The sequence below is a fragment of the Papaver somniferum genome, chromosome 2 (assembly GCF_003573695.1).
Source record: "Papaver somniferum cultivar HN1 chromosome 2, ASM357369v1, whole genome shotgun sequence".
NCBI classification, from domain to species: domain Eukaryota; kingdom Viridiplantae; phylum Streptophyta; class Magnoliopsida; order Ranunculales; family Papaveraceae; genus Papaver; species Papaver somniferum.
In genome coordinates, this window is record NC_039359.1 from 69,171,481 (window position 1) to 69,196,362 (window position 24,882).

Here is a 24,882-nt window from a genome sequence, read left to right on the forward strand (position 1 = left end):
ATAGACGAGAAACTTAGAAAACAGAACACAAGTAGTGATTCGAAGAAATATATCTTCTCTAGATTATGAACAAGAAAATTATTACAATTCTCTCTTTGTTACGCTCACAATCTCTCTAAACAGTGGATCAACCTTAAACTGTTTGCTAAGCTTGCTTTTACAATAAATAATTGTCTCACAAACTTCTCTAGGTTTTCTGTCCTAGTATCTGTGTCTAGGTGCGTCAATAACAAGAACACACTAACTAGATGTGTTTAGTTATGGGCTAAACATCCCTATTTATAGGCTTGGTTTGGTTTCCCAAACCTCTTAGGAATCTATTTCCATTTGTAGGACTAATTCCCTTTCTAGGTATATTACCTAAACTAAAAATACTGCTTGAAACAATACTCCTTCCTAAACTAGGAATTTATGCAAAACAAGGAATCCTTCCTAATATAGGATTCTATCCTCAATTCGTCTTGAGGATCATTAATTCCCAGGGAAAGAAAGATACACATGTATCATGCTCCCCCCCCCCCCAAGAACTTGAACTCCTGTGAAAGTTATATTTGTAGGTTAGGGAACTCGTGAGTTCCTTCCACCCTGTTGAACCATCTCTCCTTGTTGGGAACTTGACCTTGACATCTACTTAGAAAAGTATCATTCCCTTCCTAGCGTGTCTTTGTCTCTCTTCGCTCCATAATGCAATATTCTTCAAGTGATTCTTCTCTATCAAACCACAAGTCTTTCACATGTGGCAAGATCATCTTGTCATCTCCATCATCATCTAGTAATGGTGGTTCAAACATACTTAACCTTCTTAGGTCTTCTTGTTGTTGTCTGGTAATGTATTCCAAACTAACTCTACTCGGCTTTTCGTCAAGATAACAGATCACAAGAAGAATGAATTTTGTACTATCATTCACCAACCGCTTAACCTGAGTGGATGTAATCAAGCTTGCTTCCCCAAGAGGAGAGTCAATATCTCGTATTACAAAATTATTCCCATCTTTTGTAAAGGTATACATCTACCCCCTCCTATGTAAAATCGTATCTCGATCCCACAAGTAAGGACTACCAAGTACAACTTGACAAACATCCAATGGAACCACATTGCATGTAACCTCGTCAATGTATGACTCATCAAAATCAAACTTGAACGTGCATTGCTCTGCAACCTGTAGACCACATTCCTTTTGAAACCACCCTAAAGGATAGGGTTTCGGATGTTTGAAAATTTTCAAACCCAGCTTTTGTACAAAAGAATGTGAAAGCAAATTATTCCGACTTCCCATGTAAATAACAACATCTATTAGTGTTGTCTTAACTTGCATCTTAACCGTGAAGAGTCATTCCCTAGGATCGTGTTTTGTAAGTTCTTCTACGCCACCTTCCATTAGAGAGAGCTTTTGATTAGGTTCTATTAGTCCCTGGACTTCTTTTGGAACTTGTGCGACTAGTGTTGCCATCATGGATTCTTTCTTCTGCAACCCTTTAGGTTTTAGATTAGGATACTTCATCCAACACTTGTCAACAACATGCCATGTTTGTTTGCCATGATTACAAACTAAACCTTATAGGTCGTTATACTTGCCTTTCTCTTTGCTCCTTACATCTCCTTTAGCGACGAAACTTGCATACTTTCCCTTTGACATTTTACTCAACATCAGTTTTCTTAAGCCTGCCTTCAATGGCATTATCTTTTATACTTTCTTCGGAGATAGTATCCACCGATAACTTCTTCAACTCCTTCCATATATACTCATGAACCCGGAAATATATTTCATATAGATAACATAATCTCCCAAGTCTAAATCCAAAACCATATCTTGATTCTAAAATTCTGAAGTATACTCTTGTACGGTTTGGTTGTAAGTATGCTTCGAATTGTACCACTTGAACCATCTCTCCTCAAGGTAGCCAACCGGATAAAATTGTTTCCTTACAACTGCCTTGAATCTTTTCCACGAAAATGCCCCCTTACCTAGGTTATGTCTTTGATAAGCTTTCCACCAGGTTAGAGCATGCTTTTGTAGCTTCAATGTCGCAAAAGCAATATTTTCCTTTAAACCATATTCAAAGAAAGAAAAATACGTCTCTAGACGTTCAATCCAATCATCCAATTTTTCTACATCGACACTTTCATCGTAAAGTGGAATATCAACACGGAAATCAATTTTCAGATTCTTACCATGAGGTTTAGTTGATGTAGGACTTTTAAGAAACTCACTTTTCTTATTTTCGTCATCCTCATCTTCTTCCTCTTCCTCTTGTTTTTCTGAATCGTCTTCTTCATAATCATCTTTTTCCGAAGCTTCGGGTGAAGGTATAATATTTTTCTTCGTCTTCATATTGGGTGTATGAGAACGAATACATTCACTCAGCTCCTGAATGGTAACTTGAATTGACATCATGTTTGTTTGCAGCGTAGCCACCTTTTCTTCCATAGTTTGTGGTTCGCCTTCCTTAGGATCATCATCTGACTTTGTCATCCTTGAGCTCCCCTTATTTTCTTAAAGTATTCTAGCTTCTCGAGTACCTCACCAAGCTTTATGTAGATAGATCTAGTGAAAACCATAAACCACAGGGATTTACCCTAAAAACTAACCTTGCTCGTGATGCCAAACTTGATACGTATGACCTCTATACCTTGGTAACTATTACTATAAAAGAGGAATTCAGAATAATAATAGACGATAAACTTAGAAAACAGGACACAAGTAGTGATTCGAAGAAATAGATCTTCTCTAGATTATGAACAAGAAAATTATTACAATTCTCTCTTTGTTACGCTCACAATCTCTCTAAACAATGGATCAACCTTAAATTGTTTGCTAAGATTGCTTTTACAATAAATAATTGTCTCACAAACTTCTCTAGGTTTTCTGTCCTAGTATCTGTGTCTACGTGCGTCAATATCAAGAACACACTAACTAGATGTGTTTAGTTATGAGCTAAACATCCCTATTTATAGGCTTGGTTTGGTTTCCCAAACCTCTTAGGAATCTATTTCCTTTTGTAGAACTAATTCCCTTTCTAGGTATATTACCTAAACTAAGAATACTGCTCAAAACAATGCTCCTTCCTAAACTAGGAATTTATCCTACACAAGGAATCCTTCCTAATATAGGATTATATCCTCAATTCATCTTGAGGAGCATTAGTTACCAGGGAAAGGAAGATACACATGTATCAATCCGTTACCAGAATCAACTATGATTTTGTTAGCAGGGAGATTACTTAATATCCCTGTTATTATGGATAGATGAATGGCGGAGTAGAGATCAAACAGTTTTAGGTATGCATTACCAGAATCAAGTTCTATTATGTTTTCATTTTTTAGGAGCTTATATTCATTCCCATGTCGGTATCAAGGGAAATATCAATCTACTAAACTCACTAATGAAGATCTCACAATATGGGTCGCTAGCCATATTGAAGTGGATGAGTTGACATATGTTTCTTCCCTCTTAACCCAAATCTTATTGTGGTGACAACTTGACAAGACAAGGTATCAAACCTTGGAACAACTGATTTTCTAAATACCCTCAATCAATCTCTTTAAATACTTTATCCGTGAATAATTGTTAAATCTTTTCAAAATAAAAATGTGATTCTTAGATAGGGATTTGTTTTGGAGGGAAAGGATGGCGATATGGATACTGAAAAATATCAAGGGGTCGTAATATCTTTAATTATTTTCCGATTTTTTTTCTTTTTTGTCTATTCATTTCAATTATCTTATAATTAGACACAGATCAATGCGGGGATTTGGACGACGTCTGAATACTTTCAGGATGACTTGATCACATTAAAACTGTACAAACATTATTTGTAGTTCAGAGATGGCATGCTGGGTGTGCATTATCTAGCAAGTGATAGCATATTATGCAGTGGTGAAGGATAAGAGAAGAAAGCAGTGCAGGTTAAGGTTTTGAATTAGAAATTCCCTCTCTTAGTCACACGTGCAGGACAGCTGTGTGTGTTCTGTATCCCACACTCTTTTCTCACACGAGTGATGGTTTTACTTTTACTTGTGTACTAATACTGTCCAAATGTCTGTGTATGGTTGTAATGAATTGTAACTAAATCTTCCTCTCATTTGAGAGTTTCTATGTAATTGATACACTGCTATCATGGCATCATGAGCAGGTTAGATTAGGGTTATTCTTTAATCAACATTTCATTGATCCAAATTTTTTTTCTTTGAGAAGATCATCATCAGCAAATGTATCATCGTTTGAATCTGAGAGGTATTGATTCAACATTGTCTGTATCTTGTTATCAAGAATCTTTTTTCTTGATAAATTACTTCAGATCTACTTTCTTTACAATCTTTTTTAGCTACATTTCATTTTCTTGATCTTTTTCTTCATCATCAACATCAATTCAAGTATTTCGTTTATTTTCAATCAATGGAAAATCCAACTGTTGTTGTCTCTTTCTCTAAAATTCCATTAAATCAACTCACTGGCTTTTTTCACCTTAAACTCAAGGAGGATAATTTCATTACATGGAAGAATTTGATGAATCTTGTAATTCAAAAATATAAGTTACGTCACTATTTGGATGGATCTTTTCCATGTCCACCTCGATTTACTTCAGCTCGTAATCAGGCTAATGGAATTGAGAACAATCTTTATCTAGATTGGATATATGAAGACTCCACAATCATCATGTGGATTAACTCAACAATTTCAGATTCTGTTATTGCTTATTTCTCGACGTCAACAACATCACATTATCTTTTTTCTAGTATTGAACAAAGATTTGCTAGAGCATCTTCAACTCACTCAACTCAATTGTGTACAAAGTTGCTCTCAATCACTCAAGGTAACAAGTCTATTCTTTCATTGATTAATGAGATCAAGTATTTATCTGATCAATTATCTGCTGCTGGAGAAATCATCTTAGACAAAGAATTGGTTGTTGTTACCTTAAAAGCATTACATTCCGACCATATTCCATTTTCTACTGCAATGCGTCACAGAAACCCACCAGTTACATGTGTAGAACTCCACAATAATCTGCTAAGTGAAGAGACAGTCATCAATGAAAGACAGAAAACCACATTTGACAACTCAGATGCAAAGGCATTTGTTGCTCATAGGGGTAACTATAGAGGAGGTTATAATCATTATAGGGGAAATTCTTCTAGAGGTAGTGGATATAATGCTGGAAGATATCCAAATACCAACATATTTGGAAGATATAATTCAGGTAGAGGTTATTATTCATCACCAGAACAAGAAACTTGTCAGCTGTGCAAACAAGAAGGTCATCTTGCACCAAATTATACACAAAGACTCAACTTCTCCTATCAAGGAATACCTACACCATCTAATCTCAGTGCAATGCTAGCAGCAGCTGACATCTTTGACAATGAAGAATGGATTGCAGACAGTGGAGCAAACAATCATGTTGCATCTTCTTCTACTCAGTTACAAGAGGTAACATCTTATGATGGTATTGAAGCCATTCACACATCAAATGATGAAGGTGTTTCCATTGCTTACACAGGCCACTCTACTAGAACTGCTAATGATCATTCATTTGTACTTAAAAATGTTTTAGTTGTTCTACAATCATATCATAGTCTTTTATCTATCCATAATTCACCTCTGACAATAACTTCTCTTTAACACTTGATTCTCATGGATTTTCTGTGAAGGACCTCAATTCTGGGACCACTCTCTTCCAAGGACCACATAAAAATTGTCTTTATCCTATCTCATTTAGCAAATCACCTGAAGCTCATCATGTTTCCACTCTCATAGACCATGCCTTGCTTCACAGAAGATTTGGACTTCCATCCTTCCAAACTCTGCAAAGACTTTGTCATCGGCTCAAATTACCAAATGTTAGCAATAAACCATTCTCTTGTACTGAATGCAAAATTTGTAGGTCTCATAAACTTCCTTTTCAAATGTCTTGTAATGCAGCTACAAAACCACTTGAACTGTTACATATGGATTTATGGGGTCCATGTCATACCTCATCTACTCGTGGTGCTTTGTATTACGCCAATGTTATTGATGACTTTACCAAGTATTGCTGGATTCTTCCCATTTCTTCCAAAGAAGATTTCAAGCATTCTTTTATAGCCCGAGTCACCAGACTTGAAAACATGTTTTCTCATAAAGTTATCAACTTTAGGACTGACAATGGACGTGAATTTCTTAACACCTTCCTTGTACAATTTTGTTCCTCTAAAGGCATAACTCATGAACTGACATGCCCTCATACACCAAAACAAAATGGTGCTGCTGAGGTGAAGCACAAGCATTTAATTGAGGTTACTAGAACACTCTTATTTCAGTCTAGATTGCCTACTGATTTTTGGGTTGAGGCTTTGCAAACAGCCAACTATCTCATTAACAGACTACCAACTAGGTCCATTGCCTTTCATACTCCATTTGAAATGCTTCTTCATAGAGCACCAGACTACAATTTTTAAAAAAATTTTGGTTGTGCCTGTTTTCCTTAGCTCAAACCTTATACTACCAACAAACTTCAACCTAACAGTAAACACTGTATCTTTATTGGTTATAGTCTTACTCAAAAGGGTTCCATATATTATGATCCTGTTTCTGGTGCTATATACATTTGTAGACATGTGTCTTTCAATGAGAAAATCTTTCCTTATACTTCCATTCTTAACCAATCTTCATCTTCATCTGTTGAACCTAAATCCATTTCAGATGCTCCTACTTCTACTTGTTCCTTACTTACTATTTCATTTGTTTTTTCATCTGATATCCCCACAAAAGTAACAGCGAATGATCATAGTATGACTACTAGAGGTAAGAACGTAATATATACACCAAAATCTTATTTTTCTACTAAGCATCCTTTGCATGTTTTTCTTTTGCCAAGAGTTCCTTCTTGTATTATTGCTGCTCTTAAGGAGGAGGTATGGAAAGTGGCTTCAGAGAATGAGCATACAACTTTGTAAAATGCTGGTACATGGTCACTAGTTCCACCAGTTCCAGGATAAAATGTAGTTGGATGCAAGTGGGTGTTTAGAATAAAGTATAATCCTGATGGAAGTATTCACAAGCACAAAGCAAGACTAGTTGCTAAGGGCTATCATCAACAGCATGAGACGGACTTTGATGAAACTTTTAGCCCTGTAGACAAGCCAACTACAATTAGGATTATTCTATTTTTTGTTGTGAAGTATAACTGGCCTATACATCAGCTAGATGTGAGAAATTCCTTCCTTCATGGAGAGCTCAATGAAACAGTGTACATGACTTAGCCACCAGGTTTTGTTGATAAATCCAAACCTCATCATGTGTGTCTTCTTCATAAGGCCATTTACGGACTCAAGCAATCCCCAAGGGCATGGTATGATAAGCTCAGTTCTTCTCTTCTAGCTCTTAATTTCAAGAATTCTACAGCTGATACTTCTTTGTTTGTACATCAAGAAGGTAATCAAATCACAGTATCTTTGGTATATGTGGATGTCATAATGTTAACTGGAGTCTTCAACTTCTTTTCTCAATTTTGTCGTCACTGAGCTTCAACATCAGTTTCCAATCAAAGATTTAGGGCCACTTCATTATTTCTTGGGATTGGAAGCTACAAGAACTGCAGATTCTTTGTTCCTTTCTCAGACCAAATATGCAGTTGACTTGTTGCTCAAATATCATAAGAAGGGATCTCAGCCATGCAATACACCTCTTTCAACTTCCACAAAATTTTCTAAGGATGATGGAATTCTTCTTGAAAATCCAACAGAATACAGGTCACTTGTAGTTTCTCTGCAATATCTGACTTGGACTAGACCAGATCTCTCTTTTGAAGTTAACTTGGTGTGTCAGCATATGCAACATCCTAGGAGTTCTCACATGGATGCAGTAAATAGGATTCTCATATATGTTAAAGGTACCTTGGGTTTTGGATTTCACTTTACTAAAGGAAGTGACTTTCTCTTGGGTTTCTCAGATGCAGATTGGGCTGGTTGTGTAGATGATAGAAGCTCCACAGGTGGTTATTGTATCTTTCTTGGTTCAAATGTCATTTCTTGGTCTTCTAAGAAACAAACCACCATTGCCAGATCCAACACTGAAGCTGAACACAGAACTCTGGATCATAGTACTGCAAAGGTTGTGTGGATTTGCTATCTTCTCCAGGATCTTCATGTCACTCTACCAGGTATTCCAAGATTAGGTTGTGACAACATCATCTCTATTTCACTTGCTTCAAACCCTGTTATGCATTCAAGGATGAAGCATGTCCATCTTGATTATCATTTTATCAGGGAGTTGGTTCAGTCCAAAGCTTTGGATGTTTTCTATGTCAATACTATTTATCAAATTGCTGATATCTTCACCAAAAGTCTGTCGGCACCTAGATTTTCTATGCTCAGAGACAAGCTTCATGTGATTGCATCTCCTATCAGCTTGAGGGGGGATGATAGCATATTATGCATTGGTGAAGGATAAGAGAAGAAAGCAGTGCAGGTTAAGGTTTTGAATTAGGAATTCCCTCTCTTAGTCACACGTGCACGACAGCTGTGTGTGTTCTGTATCCCACATTCTTTTCTCACACGAGTGATGGTTTGACTTTTACTTGTGTATTAATACTCTCCAAATGCCTGTGTGTGGTTGTAATGAATTGTAACTGAATCTTCCTCTCATTTGAGAGTTTCTCTGTAATTGATACATTGCTATCAGCAACATGGTTATGATTTTTTCTTAAATCCAGAAGATTCATGGAGCCATGAGGCATGTGTATAGTCTCATCTTATTCATCTGTTGAGCAATATCACTTACTTCGATGTTTACTATGTATGTTGCCATGTATCTCAGTGAACCCTTTGAATGTCAGACACTGGATTTTTTCTAGAATGCAATGACTTAACATCGACCCTTTTTTTATTCTCTCTTGATGGTTATTACATGTATTTCTTTTATTGGCTTCATGGAGATGTTAGACAGTGGATGTACAAAAGTTATCCTCAGATGCAAAAGTTATTGTGATTTTCTCTCTTTTAAACCTTCTTTGATTAGAATTGTTAACTTGCTGTGCAGTTTGTGTATGCAATCTCATGTATCGCAATTGATAATGATGATGATTCAACAGAAAGAAATGGGAAATATTTTCTTTTTATTCTTCTTTTTTTGTTTGCATGTTGCAACATGATTTTTTGTTTTTTTCGAAACCGAATAAGGAGACAAATATAAATCGGGAAAAAGAAAGAAAAGAAGACTAGGAGGAAAAAGTGCGGCAAATTGCTGATGTCACTCTACAATAGTTAGCCATTTGGGTTTGAATTCTTCCGTTGAAGCCGAGCTTATGGGCCTTATCTGGAGTTATTCGATTGGATCTTAGGTTGTCCACTACATTTAGTTTACAAAATATTCTTTTGTTTACTTGCTAGGTCTTTCGTCCTGAATGAAACGAATATTTTTGTTCGGGAAAAAAGGTATTTGGGGCAGATCATAAATTTTACTATCCCACTGTAGTCGTTTAACGGTGCACGGAGATACGATTTTAGATTATTAATTCCAGTTTATTATTACTGATAAGTTTTATTTTCCCAAAGCTTGTAACGTAACATGTCGCAGATACATGGAAAAAATTCTGATCATGTTGTTGTTGATGTTTAGAATTATTTAGTGCCTCAGTTTAAAACAGTGTGAAATAGCCCATGTCGTGCCGATAATTAAAGAATTTATGGTTTTGGAATTTCTTTTCCTTATTTAATATCGGTATCTGTTAAATGATATTTTGTGCTATGATTTTGGTTTCTTAGAATTTTGAATGTGAGTTAATCAATGAAATTTTGGGTATTCTGTTAGCTTGACAAAACATCATTTATCGAATAGATTTAAAACGAAAACAAACTTCTCAGTTTTCATCCATATTGAAGAACTTTGATGATATTCAGTCAATTGAAGTTATTGCTTTGACAATTGAATTGATGAACAGTAGTGGAGGTTCTAACTAATCGTTATATACCAACAAAATCCTCAGTTAAATTTTCATTGAAAAAAAACACGGAATTGTGTGATTTGGGCGACAACGAAGCACCCCAGAATGAGACTGTATGAAATAGCCCTTGCGGCAAGGCATGGGTGATTCCCTAGTACTCTAAATATTACTAGAGAATCATTTTAACACATGCCAACTATTTATGCCAAATGGGTTTGGGCTTTGTTGGGCTCTTTCCTACGAAGTCTGTGTTGATATCTCAACAGTTTTTGGTAGTAGCTAATAGTGCCTGTAATGAAGAGATTACCGCACTTTGCTTTGTTCCCAAATTCAGCTCTAAAGCCCTTGCTTTTAGTTTTGCTATGCTTGGTTTAGTGAAGCGAAAACATCTACAAGACCCTCAAGCGATGGAACTTCAGAATTTCTGGTATTCCTTACCGTTGAAAACATCTCGGCGAATGAGAACGGTAGACAGATAGGGAAATCTGTTTCCTTGATAAACCAACGTTTAAAAACCGGAGGAGGACATGAAGTACGATTAGATCTAGAGATATCTGACCATGGATTGATGAAATGCCAAATTGATGCACCATCACATACTGCATGATTTGCACGCTATGAAAAGAGCACCGTCGCACAGTTGAGTTACCTGCACAGAAAGTAAAGAATACGATTGACCTTCATAGTTTAATACCCCGTTGAAGGGAATTAATGAATCGATTATGCTTTGGGGAACATAAATTGCATTGGAGAGAGGATGTCCAATTTATGGAGTCTAAGCAAATTAAATATCGTCAAGACTTTATGCTGGCTGTTGGTCCGTCAGTGTTGTAATTAATCTCATTGGTTCCGGAGTCTAAACACATAGACATATAGTACAATAAGATCTCAACGTCGACAGTCCTGCAGTATAGTGTGAATAGGATCAACTTGCTTTATGGAAATGCAATATCCCTGCTGTTCAATGGACAATGAAAAGTTTGGTAGTAGTATCGCTAGCTTCTCATCAGAATATAATTAATTGTATACAGTGGATAGTAGGTTTAAAAATTGTTGGTCCCAAAATTTAATTACTTCGATGTTGCTTACTCTATTATGTGAATATATGTTAACATAATCTAAGATAGTTCAACCCAGCCTATGGTTGCCATGACACCATCCAAACTTCAAAACGTTCCCCCAACTTACAGTTGCCACTCCTAATCTTTATAATGTAGGGATAAAATATGGCACAACACATTTTATTAGTGTGCGGGATTCATCCATTTCCATAGCGCACCAGAAGACGTAGCATGAGCACGTGCGAGAAGATCTAATATGAGTGTGCGAGAATAACACACACTATATCCGAAAACAAGGCTTTATTAGTTGTACCCCACCACATGTTAGCTGTCATCCACTATGTAAACACCTATATAAAAAAAAGGCAGGAAAAAGAAAGGGAGGAGACACACGTTTTGTAGAGGGAGAGACTTTATTTTCTTTATCATCTTCTTCCCCAAAAACTAGATCTAGAGTTCCAAATACTCATTAATGGAGATTCTAAATGTAATATTCATGTAATTACAACAATCACTAGTGAAGAACCATGGATGTAGATCACAATGATCGAACCATGTAAAAAATCTCATGTGTCCATTTACAATTTCAGCACTCTTATCATCATTTTTACAAGAAATATATTTAGATCTATAGAAATTATTAAGGGGTGTTAGTTGTGGGATTTCCTGCAACTACATTTTGGCGCTAGAAACAGGGAGAGTAAAGGATTTTATCCTACCTGCAACAAATATTACCAGATCTACAAAATTCAGAAGAAAAAACCAAAGTTCCGAGGAAAAATTGGAAGTTTCAGTGAATTCATGTTCAGGAAAAAGCAAAAGGCAAATTTGTGAAGAAAACAAAGGAAAGGCGAAGATAAAGATAAGAGGCAGACGCTGTAATTTCTGTCACAAGCGAATACTAGCACAGATGGTTCGAGTTTGAGTGAAAAAGTAATAGGTCACGCGTTCGATTCCTTCTCAGCGCGAAATTTTTCACATAATTTGGATCAAATGCCAAGGGAGAATCAAAGAATAAGAGAAAAATGTTATGCGTTAATTTCGCATGAAGGTGCTTGAACAGTTGGTCAAGAAAACAATATGTGCGTTCGTGGCCGGAAGTTCGAATCTACGTGCGAGCATAGTTTTCTTCTTTTCATGATTCAGAGTCAGGAACACGAGTTGGGTATCGCAAGATCGATTCTCACCGCAAGTATATTTTTTCACACATTTTTTATAACTATTAGGAAGAAGATTTGAATAAGTGTGTGGCTATTTGACTTTCTTCCACGAGCAGGAGACAGAACAGATGGTAAAGGACGAAGAGTATGAGCAAGGCATCATGCGATCGAATCCGCATACACTCATATTTTTCATAAAAAAAATTCTACAAAAGCGATGAGCGAATACAAGTCAAGTTTGCACATTGTGCGTTCATTTCGCACAAAAAAAGTAGCACAAATGAAATAACAAGAACGAAGATATGATAAAGCCACAATATTGTTTCATAATCCCGCATACAAGAAGATGCAAGATGGTCAAGAAAGGAAGATGCAATCCATAGGTCCTGAGTTCAACTCCTACAAATATTTTTGCAAATTTTTATTCAAAGATCATCAAATTAAACCAACAAAGATTATCATCGCATGAAGCATACTATTCAATTAGGATATGTCAAGATTCATTAAATATCCGAGGTATTCAATTAGGATATGTCAGGAATCTTTAAATATCCGAGGTATTCAATTCATTTAAGATTTTTTAGGATAGTTGAGAAGAATGATATATCAGGATTGTTATGGATATTTGTAGAAAAATTATGCATATTATTATCTCATTATAATCTCAACCCAAACCACAAGAGTTACACGGATTGTAGTGGAATTTTTTTTTCTTTTTTTTTTATCACATCATACTATGTCTTTTCCCTCACCACTACCACACACCACCAACCAACACTAGCACCACCATCTCCACCGACCACCAACACCACTACTAACCACCACCATCGCCACCACACACCACCAACACTAGCGCCACCACCACCAACAACCACCACTGTCGACCATCGTCACCGACCACCACCTACAACAACCACCGCCACCACCACAAATACCACACACCACCAGCCCCACACACCACCACCTTCACCTTAATTTTATTGATGGGTTTTTTTTTTCTTTTTTGAAAGGGAAAAATGATCTTCACTTTTTATAAATCTTAATTAATCTTAACTCAATCCAATATAATCCAAAATTATATATCTATAAGATTCTTTTAAGAAACCTTATAAATCCACTAGATTCAGGTAAACTAGTACCTGTTTTTATTCATATAAATCCTGATCCAATACACCCCTGTAAGAACAAAAGGGGCCAAGGATACAACTATCTTAATGAAAGGCGATATCTACACACCAAGAGGAACTCACATCAAGAGAAATATGAATAGAGCGCTATAACAAGAAGAAAGAAAAGCAAAGAAGAAGAGGGCAACAATAAGACCTTAATAAAAAGGCATCAGAATAAAGACTCCAATTAAGGAGCCTAGTTATGCGATTGTGGCGTGCACCCTAGTTCGCGTAAAGAAAGAGACAATAATAAGACCTAACACACGTCATAATTCGTAAGCTAGTTAGCATGGCTCAAGTGAAAGCTACACTGACCCTGGAGCTTGAGTAATGGAGATTTGGGGTGAAACAAAAACCCATCCGGTAGAGCGCCTTAGTTGAAAGACTAAGGTAAGAAGCTCTCTACTAAGGAGTGCGGAAACTCGATCAAGGCGCCGAGGTACACGGTGGAGTCAAGAGTGCCTGAGGCGTCTGGAGCGTACCTGGCCATTCTTGACAAGTCTTGACTATGATGCACTCGGTCCGAAGAAACCCCACTTAGGGTGAGGTCTTGTAACCATAAACCATATCGGTGGAGGGATAAGAGACCGCCAAAACAACTGGTTGTTGCATTACCGGATGGGAAGACCCAACCTTAACCCGGTAGAGGTAACCTTCCTTGAAGGGGCAATCAGGGGGAATATAAGGACGGCACCCTCCATTAGGGAGCTGAATTGGGTCAAAAGACGTAAATGTCATGAGGCTTTTTACTCATGGGAGTATTAATGTTTGTCATATTTACGCACATATAAAACCTGTAGAGGCAATAATACAAGAATAAGATAAGGCGAGATCAATGGGTCGGTACACTACGGTGTAAAGATTTCCTGCGATTTCGTCGCACTAGAGCGAAGAATCTTTAGGAAAAATAAGACTTTTATTTAGGAAGGAAAAATAAGACATCATGAGAAAAATAGAACACAAGTTAATATTGTTTTGCAGGAATTGATAAAGAGCGGATAGGCTGCGAAGAAGATCGCATAATAAATGTGATTGAGGAACAACCACATATGTATGTGATGTAACCTAGCTACATTATGAAGGAAGATATTAGATAACGATCGATATCATTTAGGACCAGTTTAATGTGTCTGGTCATATATTGTTGCATTTTATCTATTCAGGATTCATATATAACTAGTCAGAAAATCAAAAAAGCATATAGAGATTGATAAATTATGTTGTTTGTTCTGATTCTTAATTAAGTTTCATTAAGCTTTTTGTATATAAATTCTAGCTAAATATACATTAAGCTTAACTATTCAGACAGCAACATCTTAATATTGTTTCTGTAATGGAAAAGACTAGCAACTCGACCACCTCTAATAACGCGCTTATTGTAAATCTTAATGTCATGATTGAAGGAGAACCAACTTCGATATTTCCAGCAGAGAAGACACCTGAGGATGAATATTTCTTGTCTAACCTCGATGGTGGTCCGTTTATGATTCATACTATTTATTGTTTTAACAACACTTTCAATAGTGAACTAGATTCTGCTAAAGCTATCAGAGAGGGCTTAGCAAAAGTTCTTGTTTACTACTATCCTCTTGCCGGACGTGTAGCAAAGAATGAAAAAAACAGGTTTATTATCAACTGCACAGGTGAAGGTGCTCTCTTTGTGGAGGCTAAGGCTGATTGTACCTTGGAAGACATCAATGAATTCATGAAACCTGATTCTGTTGCTCTCGAGAAACTTGTTTATGATATTGATGGTGTACAAAACCCTCCACTACTTGTAGCTCAGGTTAGTACTGCATATTAGGTATATGAATTTTATTTCTCTATTATGTATAGAACTTCTTATTCTTTACTTTGTATGCTTTATATATTATCGAAGGTGACCAAATTCAAATGCGGAGGATTTTGTTTGGGATTTAGCGTGGATCACACAATTGTTGATGGAATTTGCGCAATGGAGTTTGTGAATTCATGGGGTGAAGTTACAAGAGGGTTGCCAATCTCAAACCCACCATTCCTAGATCGAACCTTGCTGAAAGCACGAGTCCCACCTAATGTAAAATTCGCCCATGCATTTGAACAAATAATCGGCATGTCAGACACCATGGCTCTGTTGGAAGAAGAAATGCATGTCAAAAAGTCCTTCATTTTTCGCACGGAGAAGCTAGAACAACTGAAGAAAATAGCCATGGAAGATGAGGTTCTAAAAAAATGTACTACTTTTGAAACACTCGCTGCTTTCATGTGGAGAGCTCAAACTAGATCATTAAGACTTCATCCCGATCAACAAGTAAGGGTACTCTTCACGGTTGATGGACGGTCTAAATTAGACCCACCACTACCAAAAGGATTCTTTGGTAATGCAGCCATGTTAATGAGTTGCCAGTCCAGCGCAAGGGAGATACTAGACAACCCATTGTCATCAACAATACAGAAAATTCAAGAAAAAATTAAGATGGTTACCGATGATTACATCAGATCAAGCATAGATTATTTTGAAGAACAACATGAAAGGAAACCGTTAACATATACCATTATCTTAAATGCTTGGTCTAGGCTAGCATTCCACAGTGCAGATTTTGGTTGGGGAGGACCTATTTACTCAGGCCCCTTGCATGTGGCAAAAAATATGGTTTTGTTCTTACCTCATGGAAAGGAACAGAGAGATATAAGTTTGTTTCTTGGTTTGCCTGCTTCTGCAATGAAGATCTTCGAAGAACTAATTGATATCTAGAGGTAAGAAAAAGATTACAAGTCTTTGTTGCTTGAGTTTTACTTTTTGTGTGTTTAGACGTGTGGTTTTGAGCATCTGGGAATTCATAATTTTCGTTTATTATTTACTGTAATTTTATTTCGTCTATCTGTAGTTCAGTATTAAAAATGCACAAAATTGGTTAAAAAGATCAAAATCGACAATTCCTGGGTGAAATGGACAGTTAGATTTTGATCTTGTTTAAATGGCCAAAAATGTAAAAATAGGCAGGATGTAACCAATTTCATCGTGCCTATTTTCAAATATTTTTTCTTATTTTTAATTTAAACAGGATGTATCCAGTTTCATCCTTGCTATTTTTTAAATTTAAGTTAGGATGAAACCAGTTTCATCCTTACTATTTTTTTTTGACCATTTCACCCAAACTATTTTTTACCCGTCTATTTGAAACGTGATTTAAAAATATTTGGACAAATGACCCATTTTCCGTTAAAAATAATTAGGGAGCATCGATGTAATTTGGAATCTTGTTATATTTATACACAACATCCCATCAATACTTGTATCCGTATAGTACTGATTCAGAACATGGTTCTCTCTTATTCTCTTTATTAGAGTTTAGTTTGATCATTGAGAATCGTTAATTCCGAAAAAGCCATGCTATAATCGGTTTTAGTTATGATTTTTGTACAATAACCACTGTGGGCGTAACTTTGATATATATATAGCTGTGCGAAACCAATTTGATATTGCTGGGTGATATACCCCCACACCAGACTAAGGATGCACATACCCTACCCATATCCGCCAATTCTACCCTACCCGCCAATTTTTTAACCGTATCCTACCCTATCCACTATTTGGCGGGTAGAGTGGCGGGTAAAGATTTTCTTAACCGCCAGTAAACGGGTAGGGTGGCGGGTATAGGCCATATCCTACCCATCCTACCTAGGGATGCACATACCGTACTCATATCCGCCAACCCTACCCTACCTGCCAGTTTTTTAACCGTATCCTACCCTATCCATTATTTGGCGGGTAGGATGGCGGGTAGGATGGCGGGTAAAGATTTTCTTAACCGCCAGTAAACGGGTAGGGTGGCGGGTATAGGTCATATCCTACCCACCCTACCCGTTGTGCAGCCCTACACCAGACTCAGTTTTAGACTGAGCCAGTTTATTGTTGTTGACCCGCTTATCGCATGTTAAAAGTACGTCCTATGAGCTATATATGTGAAGTTTACATATGATAATGGTGTAGGTTTCAAAACCTGGTTTTATTTGTTTCAGAACATCTTCCTACTTAATTAAAGGCTTTAATTTCAAGAGAATCATTAGGTAATTGTTTAAGCCATTTACGTAATGGTTAAGTTATAATGGTACGAAAGGAGAAAGACAAAGTTTACGAAGTCATTATTTAAAATTCCCATAAGCATTACTCAGCTCTTTCAGTGTAGTGACCTAACCCTTTGGGCCTCCTAACTAAATTTTTTAATTTAAAACTAGTCCCTACGTTGTCTCCAACGATCTTAGAGAGGCCATGGCACCTTCCAGTCTTCATAGTTCGCCCTAGCTTATGGTTGCCATGACACCGTCCAACCTTCAAAATGTTTCCCCCAGCTTACAGTGGCATTAGCAGTAGCACTGTCCAATCTTCATAATACCAATCTTAATAATCTTTATGGAACTGACCCCAGACTAAATTCTTTTACTTAATTTATATCTAGATTTTCGGCCATTATAGGTAGGTAGATGATGGAGACCACGCACACTACAACTGGGTTTTCTCCTTCATTATACTTAAAAAGTCCTCATGAATCATTCAACAATCGTTTTCAGTAGTCCATGAGTTCTGTTCCTTCAGTGGTCGATCTAGACGTTACTTCTAGTACGACTTTTTTCAATATATTTCATCTAGCAGTTAATGTCGGTGGGAGACTTACCAATAAGTATAGACAATATGTCACAAGAAAATGTGGGACAAATCTTGACTTTTTTAATTTTATTTTTCGCAGAGTCCAACTTTCTGCTTTCACGCAAGGTAAGCTCCAATGTTCGTTCATATGTGATGTGACTGTCTGTCTGTCTGTCTAATCAAAATTAGATTCGGCATCTTATTCATAAGGTCATAAAGTCTTCTTTGGCGTTGTTATGTTTATAGTAGGTGAAAGTTGTGGTGCATAGAAACCCACGATTTCTTTCCTTTTATGGTTCACTGCCTGTTCTGTCTTATTCCTCATTTTGAGCCCTGTAAGGTTTTGAGGCTGCCACCCCACCCTATCTTGAATCAGATGTGTACTTCGGTTTTCACACAAGGAAAACTAGGGAGTATTAGATAACTATCGATATCATTCAGGACCAACTGAGTTTAATGCCTGTGGTTTTTCTTTTGAAGCAAGGAAAACAATTGTACTCTCTCGGTCATATATAGTTGCATTTGATCTATTCATGATTCATATAACTAGTCGGACAATCTAAATAAATAAATAAATAAATAAAGTTGTTTGCTCTTATTCATAATTAAGTTTCATTTTCGCTTTTTGTTTACAAATGGGGGAGAATCTCGACTCTAGCTGTCAGAAAGTCTATGTGGAAACTTTTGACGATGAACATATTGTGAATCTTGATGTCAAGATTATTGGAGAACCAACTTTGGTTACTCCAGCAGAAGAGACACCAAAGGGTATATACTTCTTGTCAAACATTGACAGGGGAGCTGACATGATTCAAACTTTTAATTGTTTTAGAAAAACAATCGATGAAAAAATAGATGCAGCTCAAGCCTTAAAAGATGGCTTAGCAAAAGTTCTTGTTCACTACTATCCTATTGCTGGACGTCTTATTTTGAATGATAAAAATAAGTTTGCAATAGATTGCACAGGCGAAGGTACTCTTTTTATTGAGGCTGAGGCGGATTGTACGTTGGAAGAGATGGGTGACCTGACGCAACCCAATCCTGCTAAGTTTAAGAAACTTGTTTATGGCAATCCTGGTCCAGTAAACATACATGAAAATCCTCCTCTACTTGCGGTTCAGGTTTATAATACATGCCTCTCATATTTTTAATTACGAAGTTAATTCTTGAACTCATCTTTAATTGAGTATGTTGGTATTTTCTTTCTTCTTATTCTCCTAGTATTTTGTATGAAGGTGACCAAATTCAAGTGCGGAGGATTTATTCTTGGACTAAGCATGAATCACACAGTATTTGATGGAACTGGAGCAATGGAGTTTGTGATCTCATGGGGTGAAGTTACGAGAGGATTGCCACTAACGAAACCGCCGTTCCTAGATCGAACCTTACTCAAAGCACGAACCCCACTGAAGACCCATTTCAACCATATACTCGAGGAAATCATAGACATATCAAACACTAATGCTCTTTGGGAGGAAGAAAATCTACTTAACAAATCCTTCATTTTTCACCCCCACAAGCTAGAAAGACTAAAGAAAAAAGCCATGGAAGATGGGGTTCTGAAAAACTGCAGCACTTTCGAAGCACTTACTTCTTTCATTTGGAGAGCGAGAACTAAATCATTAAGACTTCATCCTGATCAACAAGTAAGGCTACTCTTTCCTGTTGATGCTCGGTCTAGATTCGACCCGCCATTACCAAAAGGTTACTTTGGAAATGCATTCGCATTAAAGAACTGCCAATGCAGCGTGAGTGAGATTCTACGAAGTCCATTGTCATCAATGATAGAGCGAATTCGACAATTAATTAAGTTGGTTACAGACCAATACATGAGATCAGCAATAGATTCCTTAGAAGAATACGAGCATCCGTTACCTAAAGCTCACACCCTGTTTCTAAGTGTTTGGACTAGGATAGGATTCCATGATATGGATTTTGGTTCGGGAGGGCCTTTTTTCTCAGGCCCTCCAACTTTGCCAACAAGTGTAGTCTTTTTCTTGGCTCATGGAGAAGAAAGGAAAAGCATAAACTTGTGTCTAAGTCTCCCTGTTTCTGCCATGAAGATCTTCGAAGAAACAATTACTGCAATCGATTAAAATCGAGAGGAAAATCTGTAAGATTCCATATATACACAATATTACAAAAAAATAAAAAAACAAAGATCTTGATTTAATATTTGGTATGCATGATTGTGTGTAATCAATTGCTCTTGTATTCAATACAACAAGATTATCTCACTTGATTATTGAATAAAAGTATCATTTTCGTTATTTCTATAGATTATCATTAACTTACTTAGGGAGAAATGTGTATTGCGTTATGATTTGTGTCGCATTCCAAAAAATTCCATGTCTGTTATAGAAACATAAAACTGATATTGGTGATTCATGTCTGTTATTCCAAAAAATTCCATGTCTCTAACTCTATGATGTGACTTAGAGCAGGTACGTATGTTTGATGGTACATACTACATACGTTCGCTTCTTTGTGAACCCATCATAGGTCAGTTCTACACATCCAGACATTATCTCTTCCTCCTTAATCCTTTTTGAAGAGGATTGCCAATTCAGAAGTGAAATACTATCCCTGGTGACTCTGTCAGATATCTAATTCCTTTTTCTAGACCATGTTTTGATCATCACGTAATGCGCGTTTTCCTAGAAGCATGCATACCAGAAGAATAATTGAGCACACATAACCAGTCTATAGAATGAATGTTGAATGTTGAGGATGGGGAAAGGCGACGTACATAATCTGAAGCCGATGCCCGTGGATATTAGTTTGTACACTCAACCTGTTTATGACAACAATACAAAGGCTACACTCCAAATTGAACGAGTTGGAAGTCCAGAATTGTATTACATCTTGCGAGTTTATAAATAGTTTGGAGGAACCCTTGGATTACAAGGGCAAAAAAAAAAATACAGTTCGATGCGTGTTTGCTTTCACATCGATGGGTGGAACCCTTGATAAAACAAATTAATGATGGAAACCGACCATATTTGCACAGCAAGTGGATTGAGGGCAAGAACCTTATGTAGGTAATAATCATAAGATTTGATACATTATACTGCAAATGAAGTCTCTAGAAAGAGGGAAATTATTGGTAGGGGGAATACTAATTCTTTTGCACAGGGGTTCAGAATGGCAAAAGATAGTCATGAAGAATCTGAAAAGGCAAAAGTCAGATTGAGGGTCCTTGGCAAGAGATAAAAAGATGCATGTCCATTATAACTTACCAACTATATCACAGGTGGCTGCTTTAATTGGCAAAACAAAATAAATTCGTAAGAAAACCTCAAATCACAGGTGGCTGCTTTAATTGTCCATTATAACTTACCAATTATGTGGAGCCATGTTACGTTATGAAGAAAGAAATTATAAAAGCAAGAAAACCTCAAATCCCAAATGTTTGATATGTTGTCAACAAGAAAAGGTTACATCTGGTAATAAAATCTACTCCATTTTAGAAGGAAATTTTGGACTATAAAAGCGGACCAAGGTCAGAAAAAGATTCCGGAATAACATTAGAAAATACAATTCGATGTTTGCTTTTACATCGACCGGTGCAACATATACTGCTATACTTTGCCTTTGTTGCACGTCATCTCTGCACATAAATCAAGGTATACTTTTCCTTTGTTGCATGCCATTTCTGCATCACAAACTAGGTACGGAGTTCACAGTTGATGAGGTTGTAGTACAAATTAATCATGTAGGGGTTAGTTAATGCAAATTTTATGTACAAACACTTTACACACTCTATGTGCGTATGTACCGGGTTAAAGGCTTGTAAAATAAATAAAATTTTATAGCTTTTCATCCAAATGTTTGATTTTCTTGGTTCTTCAATATTACTCGAAATCTTCGTCACTTTCAAGTACTCCAGTGATTCTGAACGTGTTCAACTCAGCATCATAGTTGTTGAAGATCCGTAGCCATAATAATGAGAAAACAGTTTCTTTCAATCATTGTTATATAGTGTCATAGTTGTTAGAGCATTGCTCGGTCGAACTCGCATGCATTGCTATCTCAAGCATGTTTGTCAATGTTAGTGATCAAAACTATAAGTCTTGATTTCTAGCCTATTTATAGATGTCTCGGACTAGGACATAGATAGTGTAGTTGATCTTAGATCTCTCGGCGTTCATCATATGAAGACGAAGAACTACTAAGGGGAGCTTGTGGAACTTCATCAACAAAAGGTATGTGGAGACTTAAACTCATCTATCACTTGGAAAGTCTATTTCTACTCTATCTCCTATATTGAGACATAAGTCGTCTTACGATATAGTTTTCTATTATACACATTTGAGATTTCGAGCTGAGTTTATCTCGCTTATATATTTCTCGAAATATGTGTTGTCAAGCTTTCGCTTTAGCCATGTTCATCTTACATTCGTGACGAAAGTCCGAATAAGATCATATGAAAATTGCCGAGTTACATCTAACATGGTTTGTGTGATACAATCATTTGGTGTTGCCTTGGAATGTTTCATTATGATAATTTGAATAACTTGAAAATCGCTTTGAGAAAAAATAGTTTGTGAACAACAACTATATAACGTCCTCTAAGAAAGTTTCAATGATTGAAATTAAGAGTTGATGATATAACCATCTTTGGATATAAGCATATATAGTGTGTTCGCACATTAGTGTATAAATCCATAAACCGGGAACCAAGTGTATGCATATGTGTGTATACAAAATTGGTGAAGGAGACAACATAAGTATGCGTACCCTTACGCATACTTACTGGTAGAAGTTTTCAAACAGAAAATATCTACTGTGTTTAGGAATTACAAACTCCTAAACTAGTCACCTTAAGTATGCGTACCTGTACGCATACTAGAAGAAGTTTTCGAACCGAAAATATCTGCTGAGTTTGGTAATTACAAACTCCTAAACTAGTCACCTTAAGTACTAGCGGAAGTTTTCGAACCGAGAATTTTTGCTGAGTTTGGAAACTCAACAAACTCAAATCTGGTTGCTTAAGTACGCATACTTAAGCTGGTTATATTGTCAAATCGGTATGTTCATGAACTTAAGCATTTAAATCTTAAGGAATGCAATCTTTGCAAACCGTGGCTATAATGTTCATGATTGATTCGAGTGAATCAAACCGATTTGGTTTCAGTTGTGTATTCTATGTAATTGAACAACTCTTTAACTAGTTTCATTTGAGTCATTTGAACTAGTTATGGATAAGATGCATAAGGTTAATATGAGAGTAAACATATGGCTAACCTCGGTTAACTAATTGTTGAACCAACATGAGTGTACACATTTGGGTACTGTTACATAAACCTAAATGAGGGTACATTTCATTTGAGTGTAACAAGCTAAGTATGATCTAACAGTTGAAAGATATTAGCTTGATTCAATCAGGTTTTTCATCTAACGGTGATTATTGAATGCTTTGCTACCAAGGTAACTTGGATTGCAAACCATGATTTGAAAACTATATAAAGGAGAACTCTAACAACTGGAAAACCTAATCTCACACCTCCCGTGTGATACTAGTTGTATTGCTAGAGTCGATTCTCCTTTAACCTTAGGTTTCTTCTCGAGACCCTGTAGGTTAACGACTTGAAGACTTCATTGGGATTGTGAAGCCAGGCCGATACTACTTCTCTTGTAGTTGTGTGATCTGATCTTGTTGTTTCTATCGTACGAGTACAATTGTAAAATTGGCTTGAGATTTATTTCTCCTATAGGCAAGATAGAAAAGTAGTCACAAACATCTTCGTCTCATCGTTTGTGATTCCACAATATCTAGTTTCACCATCATACTATTTTGATTATTGTGAGGTGATTGATAATACTAGGCTATTCTTGGAAAATATAAGTCCGGTTTATCAATTGGTTCATGTTCACCTTGATTTATCAAAAGACGGAACAAAAACTCTTGGGTATTTCTGTGGGAGACATATTTATTCAATCCTATATACTTTTCTATGTGAGACATATTTGTTTATCAAGTCTTCGACTTTGGGTCGTAGCAACTCTTGGTTGTGGGTGAGATCAGCTAAGGGAATCAAGTGCGTAGTTTCCCGATGGGATCAGAGACGTAAGGAGCGCAACTGTACCTTGAATCAGTGTGACATTGATTAGGGTGCAACTACAATCCAGTCCGAAGTTAATTGGTAGTAGGCTAGTGTTTGCAGCGGCTTAATACAGTGTGGTGTTCAAACTGGACTAGGTCCCGGGGTTTTTTTGCATTTTCGTTTTCCTCGTTAACAAAACTCTGGTGTCTGTGTTATTTCTTTTCCGCATTATATTTTGTTATATAATTGAAATATCATAGGTTGTGCGTTGTATCGATCAATTAGGAAATCCAACCTTTGGTTGTTGATTTAGATTGATTGATCCTTGAACTTTGGTCTTTGGTACCGTTCAAGTTTACTCCTTTTATATTCAATCGGGCTCGCAGATTTCTATTTGATGATTGCGGATTGAATTAATAGTTAGAGATATTAAACTCTTTGATATACTTTATTCTAGATTGAATCTGACTGTCCAGTTGATTCTCTAGAAAGTGTATTGGAGTAAGTCCTCTCAGATTGCCAAACTAATTGTTAGGTGTGGTTGTTAGACCCCCGTATTTTCAATTGGTATCATGGAAGACAAACACGTTAAAGACCTTATAAGTCTGTGTTTATAGCGATCTGATAATGGACGAGTCTATCTCTAATAATGTACAAGTTAAAAAATTACCAGATGTTTTTCAAAGCATGGATTCAGCTGAGATAACTGTCACACTTATGTCAATATCTAAACATTCTCTTAATGTGAAAAATGTTGATAACTGGGAAATACTCCTAGAAAAACAGTTAGATGAACTTTCTAATGAAGGTGATTCAGATATTAATAGAGAGGTTGATGAGAAAGTCTCAGAGTATGTTAAGGTTTTGAATTCGCTAGAAAAGAAGAAGATTGCA

At 36.6% G+C, this 24,882-nt stretch overlaps 2 protein-coding genes across 2 annotated transcripts; both read left to right on the forward strand.

Moving 5' to 3' along the window:
* The first annotated feature begins 14,539 nt into the window (after positions 1 to 14,539).
* LOC113353481 (omega-hydroxypalmitate O-feruloyl transferase-like) lies at positions 14,540 to 16,101 on the forward strand. The gene is made up of 2 exons (XM_026597064.1): positions 14,540 to 15,100; positions 15,194 to 16,101. The coding sequence occupies exons 1-2, from the start codon at positions 14,648 to 14,650 to the stop codon at positions 16,046 to 16,048; spliced, it is 1,308 nt and encodes a 435-aa protein (XP_026452849.1). The 5' UTR covers positions 14,540 to 14,647; the 3' UTR covers positions 16,049 to 16,101.
* Positions 16,102 to 18,516: 2,415 nt separating this feature from the next.
* On the forward strand, positions 18,517 to 20,167 carry LOC113353482 (omega-hydroxypalmitate O-feruloyl transferase-like). The gene is made up of 2 exons (XM_026597065.1): positions 18,517 to 19,062; positions 19,177 to 20,167. Exons 1-2 carry the CDS (start codon positions 18,577 to 18,579, stop codon positions 20,035 to 20,037), a joined length of 1,347 nt encoding a protein of 448 aa, XP_026452850.1. The 5' UTR covers positions 18,517 to 18,576; the 3' UTR covers positions 20,038 to 20,167.
* The last annotated feature ends 4,715 nt before the right edge of the window (positions 20,168 to 24,882 follow it).